The 16,489-nt window shown below is 20.6% G+C and overlaps 2 protein-coding genes across 3 annotated transcripts; one reads left to right on the top strand and one right to left on the bottom strand.

Annotated features, from left to right (window-relative positions):
* Positions 1-1,859: 1,859 nt before the first annotated feature.
* LOC412755 (WD repeat-containing protein 13) lies at positions 1,860-4,712 on the top strand. Its single transcript, XM_396208.7, has 4 exons — positions 1,860-2,132; positions 2,197-2,873; positions 4,076-4,368; positions 4,456-4,712. The coding sequence occupies exons 1-4, from the start codon at positions 2,051-2,053 to the stop codon at positions 4,700-4,702; spliced, it is 1,299 nt and encodes a 432-aa protein (XP_396208.4). The 5' UTR covers positions 1,860-2,050; the 3' UTR covers positions 4,703-4,712.
* Positions 4,713-6,055: 1,343 nt separating this feature from the next.
* LOC552061 (rho-associated protein kinase 2) lies at positions 6,056-14,416 on the bottom strand. Of its 2 annotated transcripts, XM_026441979.1 has the most exons (10): positions 13,830-14,416; positions 13,601-13,743; positions 13,478-13,501; positions 9,461-12,840; positions 8,801-9,326; positions 8,398-8,673; positions 8,305-8,313; positions 8,073-8,199; positions 7,907-7,978; positions 6,056-6,827 (listed from the first exon to the last, which is right to left on the bottom strand). In XM_026441979.1, the coding sequence occupies exons 1-10, from the start codon at positions 13,921-13,923 to the stop codon at positions 6,286-6,288; spliced, it is 5,193 nt and encodes a 1,730-aa protein (XP_026297764.1). In that variant the 5' UTR covers positions 13,924-14,416; the 3' UTR covers positions 6,056-6,285. The 2 variants fall into 2 exon arrangements, with proteins under 2 accessions (XP_026297764.1, XP_026297765.1); XM_026441980.1 differs by lacking the exon at positions 8,305-8,313 and having other exon boundaries at positions 13,830-14,415.
* Between the last annotated feature and the right edge of the window lie 2,073 nt (positions 14,417-16,489).

Here is a 16,489-nt window from a genome sequence, read left to right as displayed (position 1 = left end):
ATATTTCAAAACTGTATTGTATAACGCTAATGACTTAATGACTATAAAATATTGTGCTATACAAAAAATGCTTTTGAAATATATGTATAATTTTAAATAATTATCATTAGAATATCATGTGTCATATGTATAATTTTAAATGTTATCGTTAAAATTTGAATTTATCATTTAATTTTGAAATTAATTTAGAAATTAAGTTTATTGTTTGAAAAAAGTTAATAAATTTAAATTTACATATTAAACATATTATCTTTAAAGAAATTTTTCTTTAAGAAACATTATTTATTACATATACATATATATATATATATATATATATATATATATATATATATATATATATGATTCAATTTAAAGTTATTAATTAATATTTTAAATAAATATTTTATTTCTTTTTCAAGCATAACAAATTTTTTAAAAATATTTTAGCTTATGTAAAGTACTTATGTAAAACATTAAAAATTAGAAATATATTAGAATATTTATGTTAATTACACAAATATTTTTATAAGTTAGCAAATAATTTATATATTATATATATTTCTTATATTTTATTATCTTTTTATATACATATTGAATTCCATATTTTTAAAACATTTTTATATATTTCAAATAATTATATATTTAAATGAATATAATTATTTCAAGGATTACTAATTTAAAAAATCAATACAAATATTTTTTTTTATATTTAATGTATATTTTTGAACATTTTTCTCTTTATAAGTTTATCAAATGAAATATATCAAATATATCAAATGTAATATATAATAAGAAAATAGAAGAAAATACAAAATATATCAGAAAATGAAAAAATATGAATATATTTAAAAATTTAAATAAAACAGTTCCTTATGACTAAATAGTAATATCTTTTATGTTTTTATTAAATAATAACTTACCAAATGAAAATATAAAATGCATCGCACAATTAATGCTATTCTATAATTAATAAAAAAAAATAGCTACTACTGTGTAATAAATATGAATATCTAAAAATAAATGTATTAAAAGGAACTCTGTGATATTTATACAATATAAATGTGTAAAATATTTTAATTTTATAATTGCTCTATAATTTTTGAAATAATATTATGAAAAATTTTTTAAATTCTTTAATTATTTATATAAATAATTTTAAAAGTTTGAAATTTTACAAAATTAATTATAAAATTAATTTTTTTTATAAAATAATTAACAATATTTAAAATTTTTAATATTAATTATAAAATTAATTCATATACAAATTAATAAATTTAAATTATTTAAATTTAACTTATTTCATTAACTTATTTACTTATTAAGAAATATAAATAAAAATAAATTTTAAAATTTCAATTGCAAAATAAATTAGTTTATATTATATATTTATATTATATATTATATTTTGTAATAATAATAGCAATTTTTACAGAATAATTTTATTTATGTAAATAAATAATTTGTTTTAATTTTTATTTATATTTATAAAAATATATAAAAATATTTTGATATTGAAACAGCTCAAAATTTAATAAAAAATTTAATATGAATTAATTTATATTCATATAAATATTTTATATATATAATATATGTAAATAAACAAAATTATATATATAGTATAGAGTATATAAATATACTCATATAACAATCAAAAATGAAAGTAAATGAAAATAAATTAATTTAATAATTTTTGAATATATTATATTTAAAAAAAATGTTAAGTATGAATGTTAAGTATCAATTTAGTAATATATCATAAGTAAAAACTTATTAATTAATTATTAATTGATAAAATTTTCTTAAAATATATTAATAGAAATAAAAATCAATATCAAAAATCAAACAGTGTTTTCAAGTTATAAATAAAGAAAGAGGGAATAATGTAAAAAAGAATAAATGGTACAAATATTTTTTAAACATTTGTATCTTTACATTTTTTACAGATCAAAGATTTAATAGGTTAGATATCGATGTTTATGTAACGTTAAATTTTAACAAATAAAATTTTCTTTTTAATAAATTAATTAATACTTGATATTGAATTTCTATAATATAAAATACATATAAAATGGTTACTATGTGGCATCAACAAGTTTTTGCTCTTGATGCTAAATACAATGCACAACGTGTAAACAAATTACCCACTTTAGGTTTGTACATATATGTGATACAATTTATTGCATTATATAAATTTAAAAAATAATATAATTACAGGAATGCTTTATATTCGTCGCAGAAATCAATTATTGAAAGAAAAGTTCAGTAAAAATTCAAAAATTAGAGAAAATTATTTTAGATTGAGAGCGAGATTATTATTTCTACGTTATGGCGAAAATTTAGAACAAAATAGTTTTAATAATTATACAACAGAAGAAGAAAAATCAGAAATTAAAACAAAACTTTATAACATACAACGAAAATCTATTGCAGAAAGTTTTGCATTTGATGGAGTGCATCATGTTTTTGATCAACACAATGCACCAGTAATGATGCTTAAATTTGCAAATAATGATAGATCAAAGCTATGTTGTGCATCATTAGATGGTTCATTATCTATATGTGATGTCATTAGTATTCCTCCAAAAGTAATAGTCTTACTGGAAGGTCATAAAAAAGGTGTTACTTCATTAGACTGGAGTATCAGTAATGATCTTATAGTTTCATCTTCTTTGGATGCTACAATAAGACTTTGGAATGTTTTGGATATAGAAAACAATCCAACTTGTTTAAGAGTTGTTAATGATCAACAGCAAGCAGAAGTTTTGTGTTGTGGATTTATACCTATAAATAATAATTTAGTTGTTGCTGGCAATTCTCAGGGACTTGTACAAATTTTAAATATATCTACTGGTATATATACTCGCAATGGTTCTTGCAAAATTGGTGGAAAAGTTAGTTTTTAAAATTTTTAATAATATATAATCTAATATTCTAAATATCAAAATTTTGATATAAGGGATTGATAAAAAAAAAAGTGTTTTAAAAATTTGCTTGTTTCGAAGAAAATCGTACAAAAAAATAAACTTTTTTTTCTATTTTTTTATTAACACTTATATATTCATGATATTTCTATTTATAATTTTATAAGTTCAGATGAAAATTTCATCTTATTCTTGACATTGTAAAAAATTGTGATTTCAATTGGATGATTGATCAATTTATTTTGGCAGAATTGTTCGAGTCTAGTTTAACAGAAATTACTTATAATAATGGATTGAAGAAATAACATCTTATAAATATTAATCATTTAACAGATCCATGGATTTTTTTTATATAAAAAACTTTAAAGGAGAAAATTTATTTAATGTCAATTAATTCAAAAGATTAAAAGATTAAAAAGATAAAAGAGAAAAAAATTGTAGCAATATATTATAGATTACACCAGAATATTTAATAGTTTTATTTACATTTATAATTAATATTAATTAATATTAGTATATTGTTTGCATTACCAGAAAAAGTCATTTTGAATAATAATAAGTCAGTAAATAGAAATATCACAGATATATAAATATCAATAAGTAAATAGAAAAATAGAAAATCTTTCTTTTCTTATTTTTCAAAAATTGCAAAACAAGTAAATCTTTAAAGCACATTCTTTAATAATTTATTGATTCCCTATGCTCTTGAAGTTTTGATATTTAAATTCAGGACATCCTGTATATATATAATAAGATTTAAAAATAGAATAAATCAAATTATAAATCAAATTATAAAATTATATTTCAAAATAATTTTAAAACTCACAATATATTTTTGATAAAATATTTCTTTTCTAAACAGATTTGTTAAGTTTTGCGAAATTTTTAAGTTTTTAAACATTTTAAAAATATATAAGATAAATATATTTTTTATTCTCTTATCTTATAAAATTTGTCAAAAATAAATAATTTGTATAATAAAATGCATTTGATACCAATAATTCTGTATTATTCAATGTTTTTAAAAATATTTTAAAGAATTCATATAATAATTTTTAATTAATAATAAATATTAATAAATAATATAATAAATTTATTAATAAATAATAATTTTTGTATCTAAAAATAAACATTTAATTTTAAATGAATGAAAAGAAAAACATTTGTTTTAGATTCTATCATTAACTTGTGAAGGTAGTGGTGGTTCAGTAATATGGGTTGGAAATGATAGAGGAATTATCATGTCATTTCAATTAGAACCAGGATCAGGTCGATTAACAAAATTAAAAAGAGTACAAGAAATTGGTGGAATGATAAGTAGCCTTTCTTGGCGTTCATGGCTTTCAAAAGATGCTCCATGGCCAGCACTTTTAGTGAGCAGTGCTTGTAATATAGTATTATTATATCATATTATTGATAATCAAGGTTCTCTATCTTTGTGGACAAAATATCCTATAAAACATAAGTAATTTATAATTAAATATTATTATAAATTTTTGATACACAATAATTTTAAAATTATAACAAAATATAATTTATAAATTTTTTATAGACAATATTTTGTGAAATCGACATTTTGCCCACAAATGGAAACATGTTTAATAGCTACTGGTTCTGAGGATGGTACAATACATCTCTTAGATTCAGCAAGAAAGGGCAAAGCAGCAAAAATTAATCGACTTCAAGGTCATGCAACACCTACAATTGCTTTATCCTTTAATTTTGATGAATCTCTTCTTGCTTCTGCAGATTATCAAGGACTTATTATTTTATGGCGTAATCGTCAACGTCACATATAAACTTTTAATAATATACAAACATAAAATAATATTATACAAACATTTTATAAAAATAATTATTATAAATAAAATATTTATAATAAAATTTTAAATTTTCTTTATCTATAAAATTTGAATAAATTAATTATTTTATTTGAATTTTATTCAATATATCAAATTTTTATCATTTTCTGCTAACATAAATTAATAAAGTTAATTGAAATACATAAAATTAAAATATTTCCTATAAATGTGTCATAACGGAATAGGAAATAAAAACAATGAAACACATTTTTAAATCAATGTCTGCTTTGTATAACAATATATTAATTGTTCTCTATAATATTCTATTATAATGAGCACGGAATTAGCATTATCAATAATGATAATAATAATTATAATGGTAGTAAAACTGCACAATAAATGCAGTATTATTAATAGTACATAACATTTATGATTCCACATATATTAATTAAATTATATATCAATGTAAATATCAAATATGTTGATATTATTTATATTTTTAAATATTTTTTTTTATATTAGTCTAATCTATTCTGCCGTTATATTTTGCCATAATTATATTGAAAATTTTGTAAAAATTATAATTATTAACATATCATTATTGTTTTTCGTTTTTATATTCAAATAAATATTATAAATTTAATAGTTAATGCCATATTTTTATAATAAACATTTTTTTTGTGCATTTACATTTCATATAATATTATTCCATAAAAAATTATTTGAATATTAAAAATTAAAGATAAACTATGTGTGAGAAATCGTTCAAGAATATTTAAATTTATTGGAAATAGAATGTAATAGAGTTCGGCAGCATCTTTTCTGTGCTACTTACATGAAATTTGTAATTTCACTAATTTGATTTACTAAATTAACTGAAATAAAAATGCACAAATTGTGCCCATCACAGTTCTAGTAAAAATAATAATACAATACATATTTATAACAAATTATTTGTGCATTAATTACTATACACTTTTTGCTAAAAATTAAGACTTAATTATAGTACCGTCCATTGATTGACATTATAATACTTTTAGAATAGAGAGCTGTTTTCTATTAATATAATTTTAATAAAAATAGATCGAAAAAATATACGTTATTTAAAAATAATAATAGTTAAAAATTAATATAATAATTATTATATATCAATAAAAATAATGAAAATAATAACATTAATAACTTACGCAAATTTTACTTTTCTGATAACAATTATGTACTGAATGAATTCAATAAATATTTACAATATGAAATGAAATTATTTAATAGTTGTAGCTTTTAAAAATCGATTGTCTTCTTTCATATTTTTTTATCATCATGAAGCTAATTATATAAAAAATTATATTAATATTAAGCTCTATTTGTATTATTATTTCTATACAATAAATCAAAATTTAATATAACATTATAGACAATCGATTACATTTTAGCCACAATAAAAATTTGTTACATATTATGTACAATAATTCGAGATTCATTTAATAGTAATTTATAATTGTGAATTCGTTGAATAATCACTGTACTTTTGCAACAAAATTAATTCGGACGGACTTCAGCTAAATTATATTTTTAACATTTTATTAACGTCTTTGAAATATGTCATGAGTTAAAACACTACACTTGTCAATAGACTCAATCTTTTCTTGAGTATCACATTGGGCACTTTTTGAAGAAATCGAATTAAGTTTTTTTTTTTCTTGAATGTTTTTGGGAGGCACCGTTGGTAACATATTGTAATTCAAACAATTTGATAGCATATGTTGGTCCTCTGTTAAGTTTATATTTTGCGAGAATTCTAACATGTTTTCTCTTTCATGCAATTGTTTTACATTATCTTCTTTCATTTGTTTGGTAGAAACAAAAGATGGACCAGTTGTAGATAAATTCAATTTCAAGCGATCTCTAGTATGCCTTAATTCTCCTAATTGATATTGTTGATTTTGACTACAATCATTTAACAATTCTATTCCATTTTGTGGTATTCCTTGTTGATCACCATCTTCATCTCGTTCTTCATTCATTGACGTAGATGCACCAGGAAAAAATTGACTTACATATTTACTTTCACTAGTTTGAAATTGAAATGGACGATTTGAACTGCTTACAAAAAACTCTTCATTTCCTATAAACAAAATATTTATATAATAAATTTAACGATATAAATAGAAAATAGTAATAAAATTTTTCAAAAATATACATTAAAAATATATAATAAGAGAAAAAAGTATTCATATATTTTTTAAAATAGAATAACTTTTTTAAAATTAGAACAAATTTGAATTTTTGAGAAATATTAAGATTAAATTTAGGTTTAATTTAAGTTTAGGTTTAATTTTAGTAAATAATAAAAATAATATAAAAAATTTTTTTTTAAATTATTATTAACATTATCGAAATTTATTACATATTATGAAAAAAAAATTGTCATGATTTTTGTTATACGAGTTTATAATGAAAATTTAAAGTATGCCTTTTATAGATTTAAGTAAATTGTATGCATATGCACATATATATATATATATATATATATATATATATATATTATAACTATATTATACATAAAGTTTCATTGAAATTGATTGACACATAAAAAAATTATAAATATTGAAAAATGTAAAGATTTACTACAAAAATTGATTAAAAATAAAAAAAAGAGAATTTGAGTATTTTTAATTATTTGTCTATAACAACATTTTCTTTTTAATATTATAAAAAAGTTAAAATCATTTAAAAAAATTATTCTCTTTTTTTTTTAAAAATATATAAATATTTTTTCCCTTTGCTGTATATATATAGAATATCAATATTCAATATTTTTGAAAATTAATTTCAAATCAAATGAAGAAAAGTTTATGTATATAAATTTTTATTATTAAATTATATTAAATTATAAGCAATTTATTTAAGCAAATATTATTAAGTTTATGTTAAATAAAAGAAATACGAACTTAAATTGCTTATTTATTAACTGACATTTTTAATTTTTAATTTAATAACTGACATTTTTGTATAAATTGTTTAAATAAACAACTTTTGTTTTGTACTCTAGAATCGACTTTTAAAAAATATTACATGAACTATTATAAATATTACATGAAATATTATATTAACATCCTATATATTTTATATATATATAATTAATTAATATAATTATATATTATATAATTAATAATAGATATTCTATATATTATTAAAATATACCAGAATGATGGGCATCGTCATAATCAAGAGGATACAAATCTAAACGTGGTTCATCTATCATTTCCTCCCAATCTAAACAAAACAAAAATTATACATATATATAATATATAATAAATCAATTTTAATATAATTTTTGTTATTTTTAAGAGAAAAAAAATAAATTTACCACTATATGAAGTAGATTCCCAAGTATTAGTTGATTCTCCTTGAGTTTCTGTAGCTAGAGTTTCTTTAGGATATTCATATACACAATGATAACGTTGTTTTTTAAACCACACACTTTTTTTTTGATCCTGAAAAAATTAACAATTATACAAAATTTATTTAAATATAATATATATTGTACAATATAATATATTGTACAAAGAATATTGCTATATAAATAAGAATATACCCACCGATTCATCCTGATAGCAGAAATAAATAAATACAAAAAACTATAAATTATTATATTTAAAAAAATATGAAAATGTAAATATTATAAAACTTACACCAGATTTTAATGTTTTATCTGGAGATCTTAATGCAGAACGATGAGGCGCTAATGTTGCATTCCAAGCTGATGGTGTAAATTCTTCTTCTTCTTCTTCTTCTTCTTCTTCTTCTTCTTCTTCTTCTTCTTCTTCTTCTTCTTCTTCTTCTTCTTCATCTTCTCCTTCTTCTTCAAGATCTATTTCATCTTCAACATCAGCATCTAATATTACTCCTTCATTACTATTTAAATAACTTCGAGTTTGAACTTGTTCCATATGTGATTCATTGTATCTCTATATATAAAATGATTTTAATTAATAATATGAATTTAATTATATATGAAAAATAAATTCTTAATAATAAATAATTTCTATTAATTTCTATTAATAAATTTAATTTTTTTATTTATAATATATTTACTTTCCAAACAAATTCTCCAGAACTAGAACTATTATTTTCATCCTCTTCTTCTTCTTCTTCCTCTTCTTCTTCTTCATCTTCATCCTGACTGCCCCATCCATGATCTGTTCCAAAACTTGTTGACATTAAATCATCTTCCAAAGGTAATGGTAATGGAAAAGATGATGGTAATTGTTGCCATTTAGATTCCTCCTCTGGACTTGGTAAGGGTGCTCCACAACTTGCAATTATAATATGCGATTTATCATCACGAGAACGAACTATCGAACAATTATAATCCAAATTTTCTTCCTCAGACAAATCTCCATTAGTTGTATCTCGTTCATCATCTTGTAATTTTTCTCCTAATCCTTCTAATAAAATCATTTTATTTGTTCGAGTATCAAGTAATAATACATCATCTGAAGCAACAGATTCTTTTGAAGCAATTGATGTATCTCTAGAATTTGATATTAATGATTCAGAAGTAAGGGTACTTTCTCTTTCTTCTTGAATTGGACTAAGGGGAGAATCATATACATTATACCTAAATAACAAATAATAAATTTTCAAATTTTGTTTTTTAAATAATAACTACTATATGAAATAATATTATTTAATATTTAATATTAATAAAATATATATTATTATTATTATATTATTATTATAAAATTAAAATACCTTATTGAAATACCCACTCCTCCTTGATTAGAAGATTCTTCACTATCATCATCATCCCAATGTTTGCTATCTATATCTCTAGATATAGGATTATCATCATCATGAGCTTCTAATGGTTCTATAACAGACATCTGAGCACAAGGTAATTTTTCTCTAAGTTCATTTCGAATTGCTGTTACAAATTCTTCTTCTATATCAAATGATACATAAGAATTATCACTATGTAAACTCATGGTAGAACTGTCTTCATCTTCAATTTCATTTTCATTTTTTTTTTCTATTTCCTTTTTATTTTTACTTTCATATATTTTTCCTATTTCTTTTTCATTTTCAATTTTATTTTTAATATCATTTTTATTATTTTCATATTTATTTGTATTTACACTTTCATTTTTATTTCTGTCTTCAATTTCACATTCATTTTTATTTTCAATTTCATTTTCATCTTTATTTTTAAATTCCTTTTCATTTTCATTTCCATACTTATTTGCATTAATAATTATATCATTTTCATTTCTATTTTCAATTTCGTTTTTATTTTTAATTTCATTTTCATTTTTATTTTGTAAATATTTTAATTCTTTTTGTTCTTTAGAATATTTGATATTTGTTTCAATATTACAATGTTTTAAATTTGTTTGATGAGAAGAAAAATTAATATCACTTAAATCTTTTATTTCAATATTTCCCTCAATTTTAATTTTAATATTTTCTGATTGAATTGTCTGTTCATTATTTAATATTGGCTTTATGTCATTTTTTAGCAAATTGGAAGTAAGATTTTCATTATTATCTATTTCAATTATAGTATCTACAGTATGAATAGAATCAGATTCATCTTCATTTGTACAGATAACTTTATTTTCTACATGATTATTTGAAGATAAGTTTTCTGTCATTCTTTCAGATACTGGAAGTGTTGCATAGTATTCTGCATCAAGAATAGTATCTAGTTCAAATAAAATCTGTAATTGTTCTTCTTCACTATATATTGGTATATTTATTGTAGAATCATTAGTAGAAGTTGATGGAATTAAAGCATAAACATTTTCTTCTTCTTCATAAGATTCTTTATCTCTAAATCCAGAATCAGAACTTTGTTCATCATCAGGAGTAGATAATTGTTTTCTTTCTTCTTCATCTTCATTTGATAAACATCTCCTATTCATGTCTATATCTTCTTCATTGGAGAATTTATCTGGATTATGTCTATAATGTTTCTGAGATTGCAAAGTATTTGATTCAATAGTTACAATTAATTCTGGTGTAATATTATTTTCTTGTTTAAATAAAGATTCTGCATATTCGTTAAATTCATCTTCATCTAAGAAACCAGGTACTTTTTTTTCTAAAGCAGAATCTAATGCATGATTCCAAAGTGCAACATCAACTAAAGTATTTTCATTAGTTCCACAATTAATTGAACAATTGTTAGAAAAAAAAGTATTTTCATGCTTAAATGTACACAAGTTACATTGAGATTTATCATCTTTTTTTAATATTTCAGAAGATGTATCATCAGGTACATAACATAAAAGAGGAGGATTAGGATCTCCTTTTGATAGAAGTCTTAATATATGTTTGTCATTACGTGTTTCTGTAACTGTATTTACAATAGATGTAGTATCAAATTCTTTGTTATTTAAAGATAATCTCAAAATTGGAGTTTGAGTTTGATCCATGGTTAATGTCAATAATTTTGGCTTTTCTGAAGTATCTAACATCCTGATTTTGTTAGAAGTATTATTTGGCAATGGATTCCGTAATTTTCTTAATGTTTCATCGAATTCATCTGTATGAATACTATGTCTAAGATCACTATCACTACCAGTAGCAGGTAATTTTTTTTTTGCATATTTTTCTGAGATTTGAGCTCCCATTGATAATTCTGCATCAGAATCAAAATCGATATGTACAAGAACCATTAAATCAGTAACAGATTTAGATTTTTGTTTTACTTTTTCAGTATAAACTCCCTGTTCAATTCGTCCTTTCCAACTTTCTTCCTCAGTTTCAGAACTTGATTCATGATGAATAATATTTTTAATACTTGGTACATTTTTTACTAATTCATTAGGTCCAAGTCGAAATGATGATTGACGTGGTGTATCATCAACAATAGTAGTCCAATAATCTGAATCGATACTTCCTCTAAGATCTTGCAAACTTGCACTTCGGACATGTTTAGCATTAACTCGTAAATTTTCCCATCTTTGTTCAAAATCCAAGCATTCTATATGTTCATTTAAAAGAAATTGTTTTACCTCATCCAGATTTGGTCTTTTTTGTGGATTTAAATTTAAACTTAAATAAATTGCTTGATATATATTTGATGGACAATTTTCTAAATATGTTTGCAATACTTGTATACCATTTGATGAAAGATTTGATTTTAAATGTAAAAGCATTTGAATTACTTGTTCATCACTTTTATCATGATATGGTATATTTCCCCATGTAATAATTTCCCAAAGAAAAATAGCATAACTCCACATATTTGCTTCAGATGTAATTTCTCTAGTTTCAATAGTTGTATCAGTACATTCTACACTTTCTGGTGCTGACCATCTAATAGGTAATGCACGATCTCCAACTACATAATAATCTTCAGGATATTTTTCTACACCAGTTCCATAATCTCCCAGTTTTGCTGATAAATCTGATGCTACTAAGCAATTTCTAGCAGATAAATCTGTATGTACAAATCCATTACAATGCATATGTTTTAAACCAGCAGCAATATCTAATGCTATTCGAATTAGAATATTTTCTTTATTAAGTGCTTCTTGAGATTTTTTATCACGGTTTGATAACAAAAAACTTTTAAGATCACCCACTGAACATGATTCAAATAATAATAAATATGGATCAGTTTCTAAACAAAAACCTATCAAAGTTAAGATATTTTGATGATGTAATTTCAAATATAGAGTAGCTTCACCAAGAAACCAAGCTTTTTCTTTCATAGTAGCTTCTTCTGTAAGAATTCTCACAACAACACCACCGTTTTTGGAAGTCCTTTTATGTCCTTCTAAATCTGCACGGCCTTCTACAACTTTTCCAAACCAACCATGACCAATCTCTCTTAAATATTTTAATTTTTCTCTAGATACACATAAATCTTTTGCATCAAACCATTCACGACAATATTCTGGCAGAGTATTAGAATCAGAATCATGTTTTTCAAAAAATAATGATGATAAAGGTAATGGCTTTGGTTTTAAAATATTTTTAGGACCAGATATAATATGTTCTACAGGTAAAGGATCAAATTGTACTCTTTCTGAAATAGCTAACATATGTGGAACATTTAACTCCAAACCTTCAAAAGAATGTTCAAATACTAATTCTTGACCAATATTGTTTCCATCTTTGAATTCCTATAACAAAAAATCACATTTACATTTTTCAAATACTTTTATGGAAAATTAAAAATAAAGTTTAAAAAAAATTAAAATATATTAAACTATATTACTACAATACTTTATATAGTTTAATATATTAAACTACATATACTATAATAATTTATAAATATACATGCAACTAATTTTAAATATTTAAAGAAAAAATATTTTTTTGTAATATATATAATATACATATTTTTGTAATATACATGATTATTATATACTATTATATACTAAATATAATATATTACTACATTATATACATTATATACTAAATATAAATAAATATATTAATTATTCTTCTTATATTAATAAAATATAAATCATATAAATATTATGAAATATTTTCATAATATATAATATATTATTTATTTTTATAAATATATATTTATATAAATTATTATTACTTTTTAATAATAATTAATTAATAATATATATAAATATGTAAAAGAAAAAAAATATAAAAAAAAATTTTATGTTCAAAACTGCTTTCAAAATTGCAATAATATTTCAAATACTTAGATAAAAAAATTGATATTCTTATTAATTTTTACTAAAATTTACAAATTAATTAACGTTAAATCTTTAAAAAAATTTGTGATATTAATTTTACCTGACTGCATTTTTCTGCTTTGTCCTATAATTAGTAACGAATAAATTATTATTTAGATAATAAAAAACTTTAATTAAAGGATTTCTATTTCTTATATGTAATATAAAAATGACAATTAATTACTTGAAATCCTTTAGGTCTTCTAGGTCTTCGACAACAAAGACAGCCAACTAAAGTAAATGCTGTAGCTGTCACACTTAAAAGACCAAGAGTATATTGTATCCAGTATTGTTCCCATTTTGATGAAGTATGGTTATATGATAAATCTAAAATATATGATAAATTAAAAGCAAAATAACCTATCATTAATAACATATTATCAAAATAAATATTGAATATACAATTATTGTACCTGTTCGTATAGACGATGATACGGGATAGGCTGTAATTATCGGAAGACCCGCCCAAAACAGCCAACATATCCAACATAATATAATATTCAGCATCGCGCATTGAAACTGGTGATCGTGATTTATTTAAGTCATTCTTAAAGTCTCTGTTTAAGTCATTTTTAAAAATTTATAATTTTTTAAAAAATGCATAACTGTAAAAAGTGAAAAACTAGTAGATTGTAACACGTTCTAATTTTACGACACACATATCACAACTATTCGTAATCTCATATTTCTGATATCTAAAACTATTGAGAACTAGCTTCGATTGTACAGAATATTAAATAAATTTGTCACAGCAATGATGAAGTGTTGCAATAATATGTAAAATAGAAATACACTTTTCTTAGGGAAACCACCTGGGCCAAGCATGATACGTATCGTAAAACGAATACAATACAATCAGCCACGGTCCGGTTAAAAGGTAGGTGTAAAATCACCACGCTTGCCAAACCCAGTTCTATTCTTGTCTTTTTATTCTATCTATTTCTCTCTTTCTATCTCAAACATGTTAATATAAATATAGTATGTATATTCTGACTAAAAAATTACTTTAGATTATGACATTTTATAGCACTATATTATCATATATTTATCATTATATATATCATTATTATTAAATTGTAAAGATAAATAAATTAAAAACGAAATTTTCATTTTTATCATTACATTATATATGTTATATATATATATATATATATATATATATAACAGATAATCGAAATGCATCAAAAAAATTTAATAATAATAATTAAATGCAATAACAATATTTATATAGATTTACTAAATTTAAATTAAGTTATACAAAAAGAATTATTTTACAAAAATATATTTACTTTAATTAGTTAAAAAAAATTAATTAATTAATTTTTTAATTTATAAATTATTTCAAACATTGAGTGTGTGAAAATTATAATTTAATGATATTATTTAAAGCATTTTCATTAAGATTTTCATTAAATTCATAATAAGAAAAAATTTATTAATTTAAAAAAATTATTTATATTTTAATAATTATATACTTATATAAAATTATATTGTTCTGAAATTGAATTATAAGATATATGTATATAGAGTAATCTAACATTTAATAGGACTTTGTGTTCATATTCTGAAATTATGATTCCGCAAAAAATTAGAATATTTGGTATAATTTCCATAGCATTTTAGTATTTTTAATTCAATCAAAAATTAGTAAAATCAATAGATTTTAAAAATAATTTTTTTAATATATCATTTCATTATATGTTATTTCATAAATGTTCTCATACATAATATATATTGAATTATATCCAGATTTTTTGATTGTTACGAATAATAGATAAAATATATGAATATGAAATAAAAATTAAGTTCATATTTTTTTATTACAACACAATGAAAATAATAATTTTTGATATATTTAATTTTTTTTGATATATTTTTTTGTTGTAAAAATGGATTTAAATATAATAAAATTTATTTATACATTCGTTATTGCTTGTATATTATTAATATATATTTAGAATTATATTACTATTTATTAGAATTTATTTAATGTAGACAAAAAATTGATGAAACATTTTTAATTAATAGATTTTATCAAAAAAGGCAATAAACTAATCAGAAATAATAATCTGTAAATTTTGTAAAATAAATATAAACAAGGAGAATAACTAATATAAGAATAAAAATTTGACAATTAGTGACATCTCTAAAAAGTCAAAAATAAAACAATGTGCACAAAAGAACAAATAATAAGAGAAGAATAAAAATAAAGAACATACCATCAATACCATCTCTTGAGAGCCAAAGACACTTTTTCAAAAATAAGATGATATAAAGTAAAAATTGAAGAATAACGCCATCTCTTAAATATTTTTAAAAATGATGTTTTAAAGAGATGTCTTTAATATTTAAAAGATGTCACTTAAATTTTAGATTTCCGATAATCAATTTTTATCATTATCTTTCTTATATTATTTAATCTTCTTATCTATATTTGTATTATCTATATTTTCATTTGCGATATCTCAGAAATGGCATTAATTTTCTAATTTTCACTTTATCTTTATTTTTTTCCATTATTTAATATTTATAAGTTAATATTTTTTTTTGTTAATGAGTTTAATTAACGAGTTTTATTTGAGTTTTAAAATTGATCTTCATGATTTATAAGCATTTTTAATATTATATTATTTTTTTAATATTATATTATTAATATTATATATTTACTTATACCAAATTATATATATTTTTATAAACAAATTTTTTTTAAAACATTTTTTACATTTATTTATTTTATATTTACTGTTTTTATATTTATAATCTATATAAATAATATAAATCAATATAAATTAATCATTAATTCGTAAATAGATCAAATTTAAATATAGATTAAGTTAATATATATATATGTATATATTTATTTATTTATTAATTTTCTTAGATACATATATTGAATATATAAAATATATATTGAATGTATAAAAATATATAAGCCATAAATGTATATTTTTGAGAATCTTTAGAAAATCATTCTAGAGGTCAAAAAAACAATTGATATATAAAAATATCACTTGATTTTTTATTAAGTTATAAATAATTGAATTTTTTATTAAATGAAAAATGAAAATAGAAT

The sequence above is a fragment of the Apis mellifera genome, linkage group LG7 (genome assembly GCF_003254395.2).
Source record: "Apis mellifera strain DH4 linkage group LG7, Amel_HAv3.1, whole genome shotgun sequence".
Taxonomy (NCBI): Eukaryota; Metazoa; Arthropoda; class Insecta; order Hymenoptera; family Apidae; genus Apis; species Apis mellifera.
Note: the sequence above shows the minus strand (reverse complement) of the source record. Positions and strands in the feature narration are given on the sequence as shown.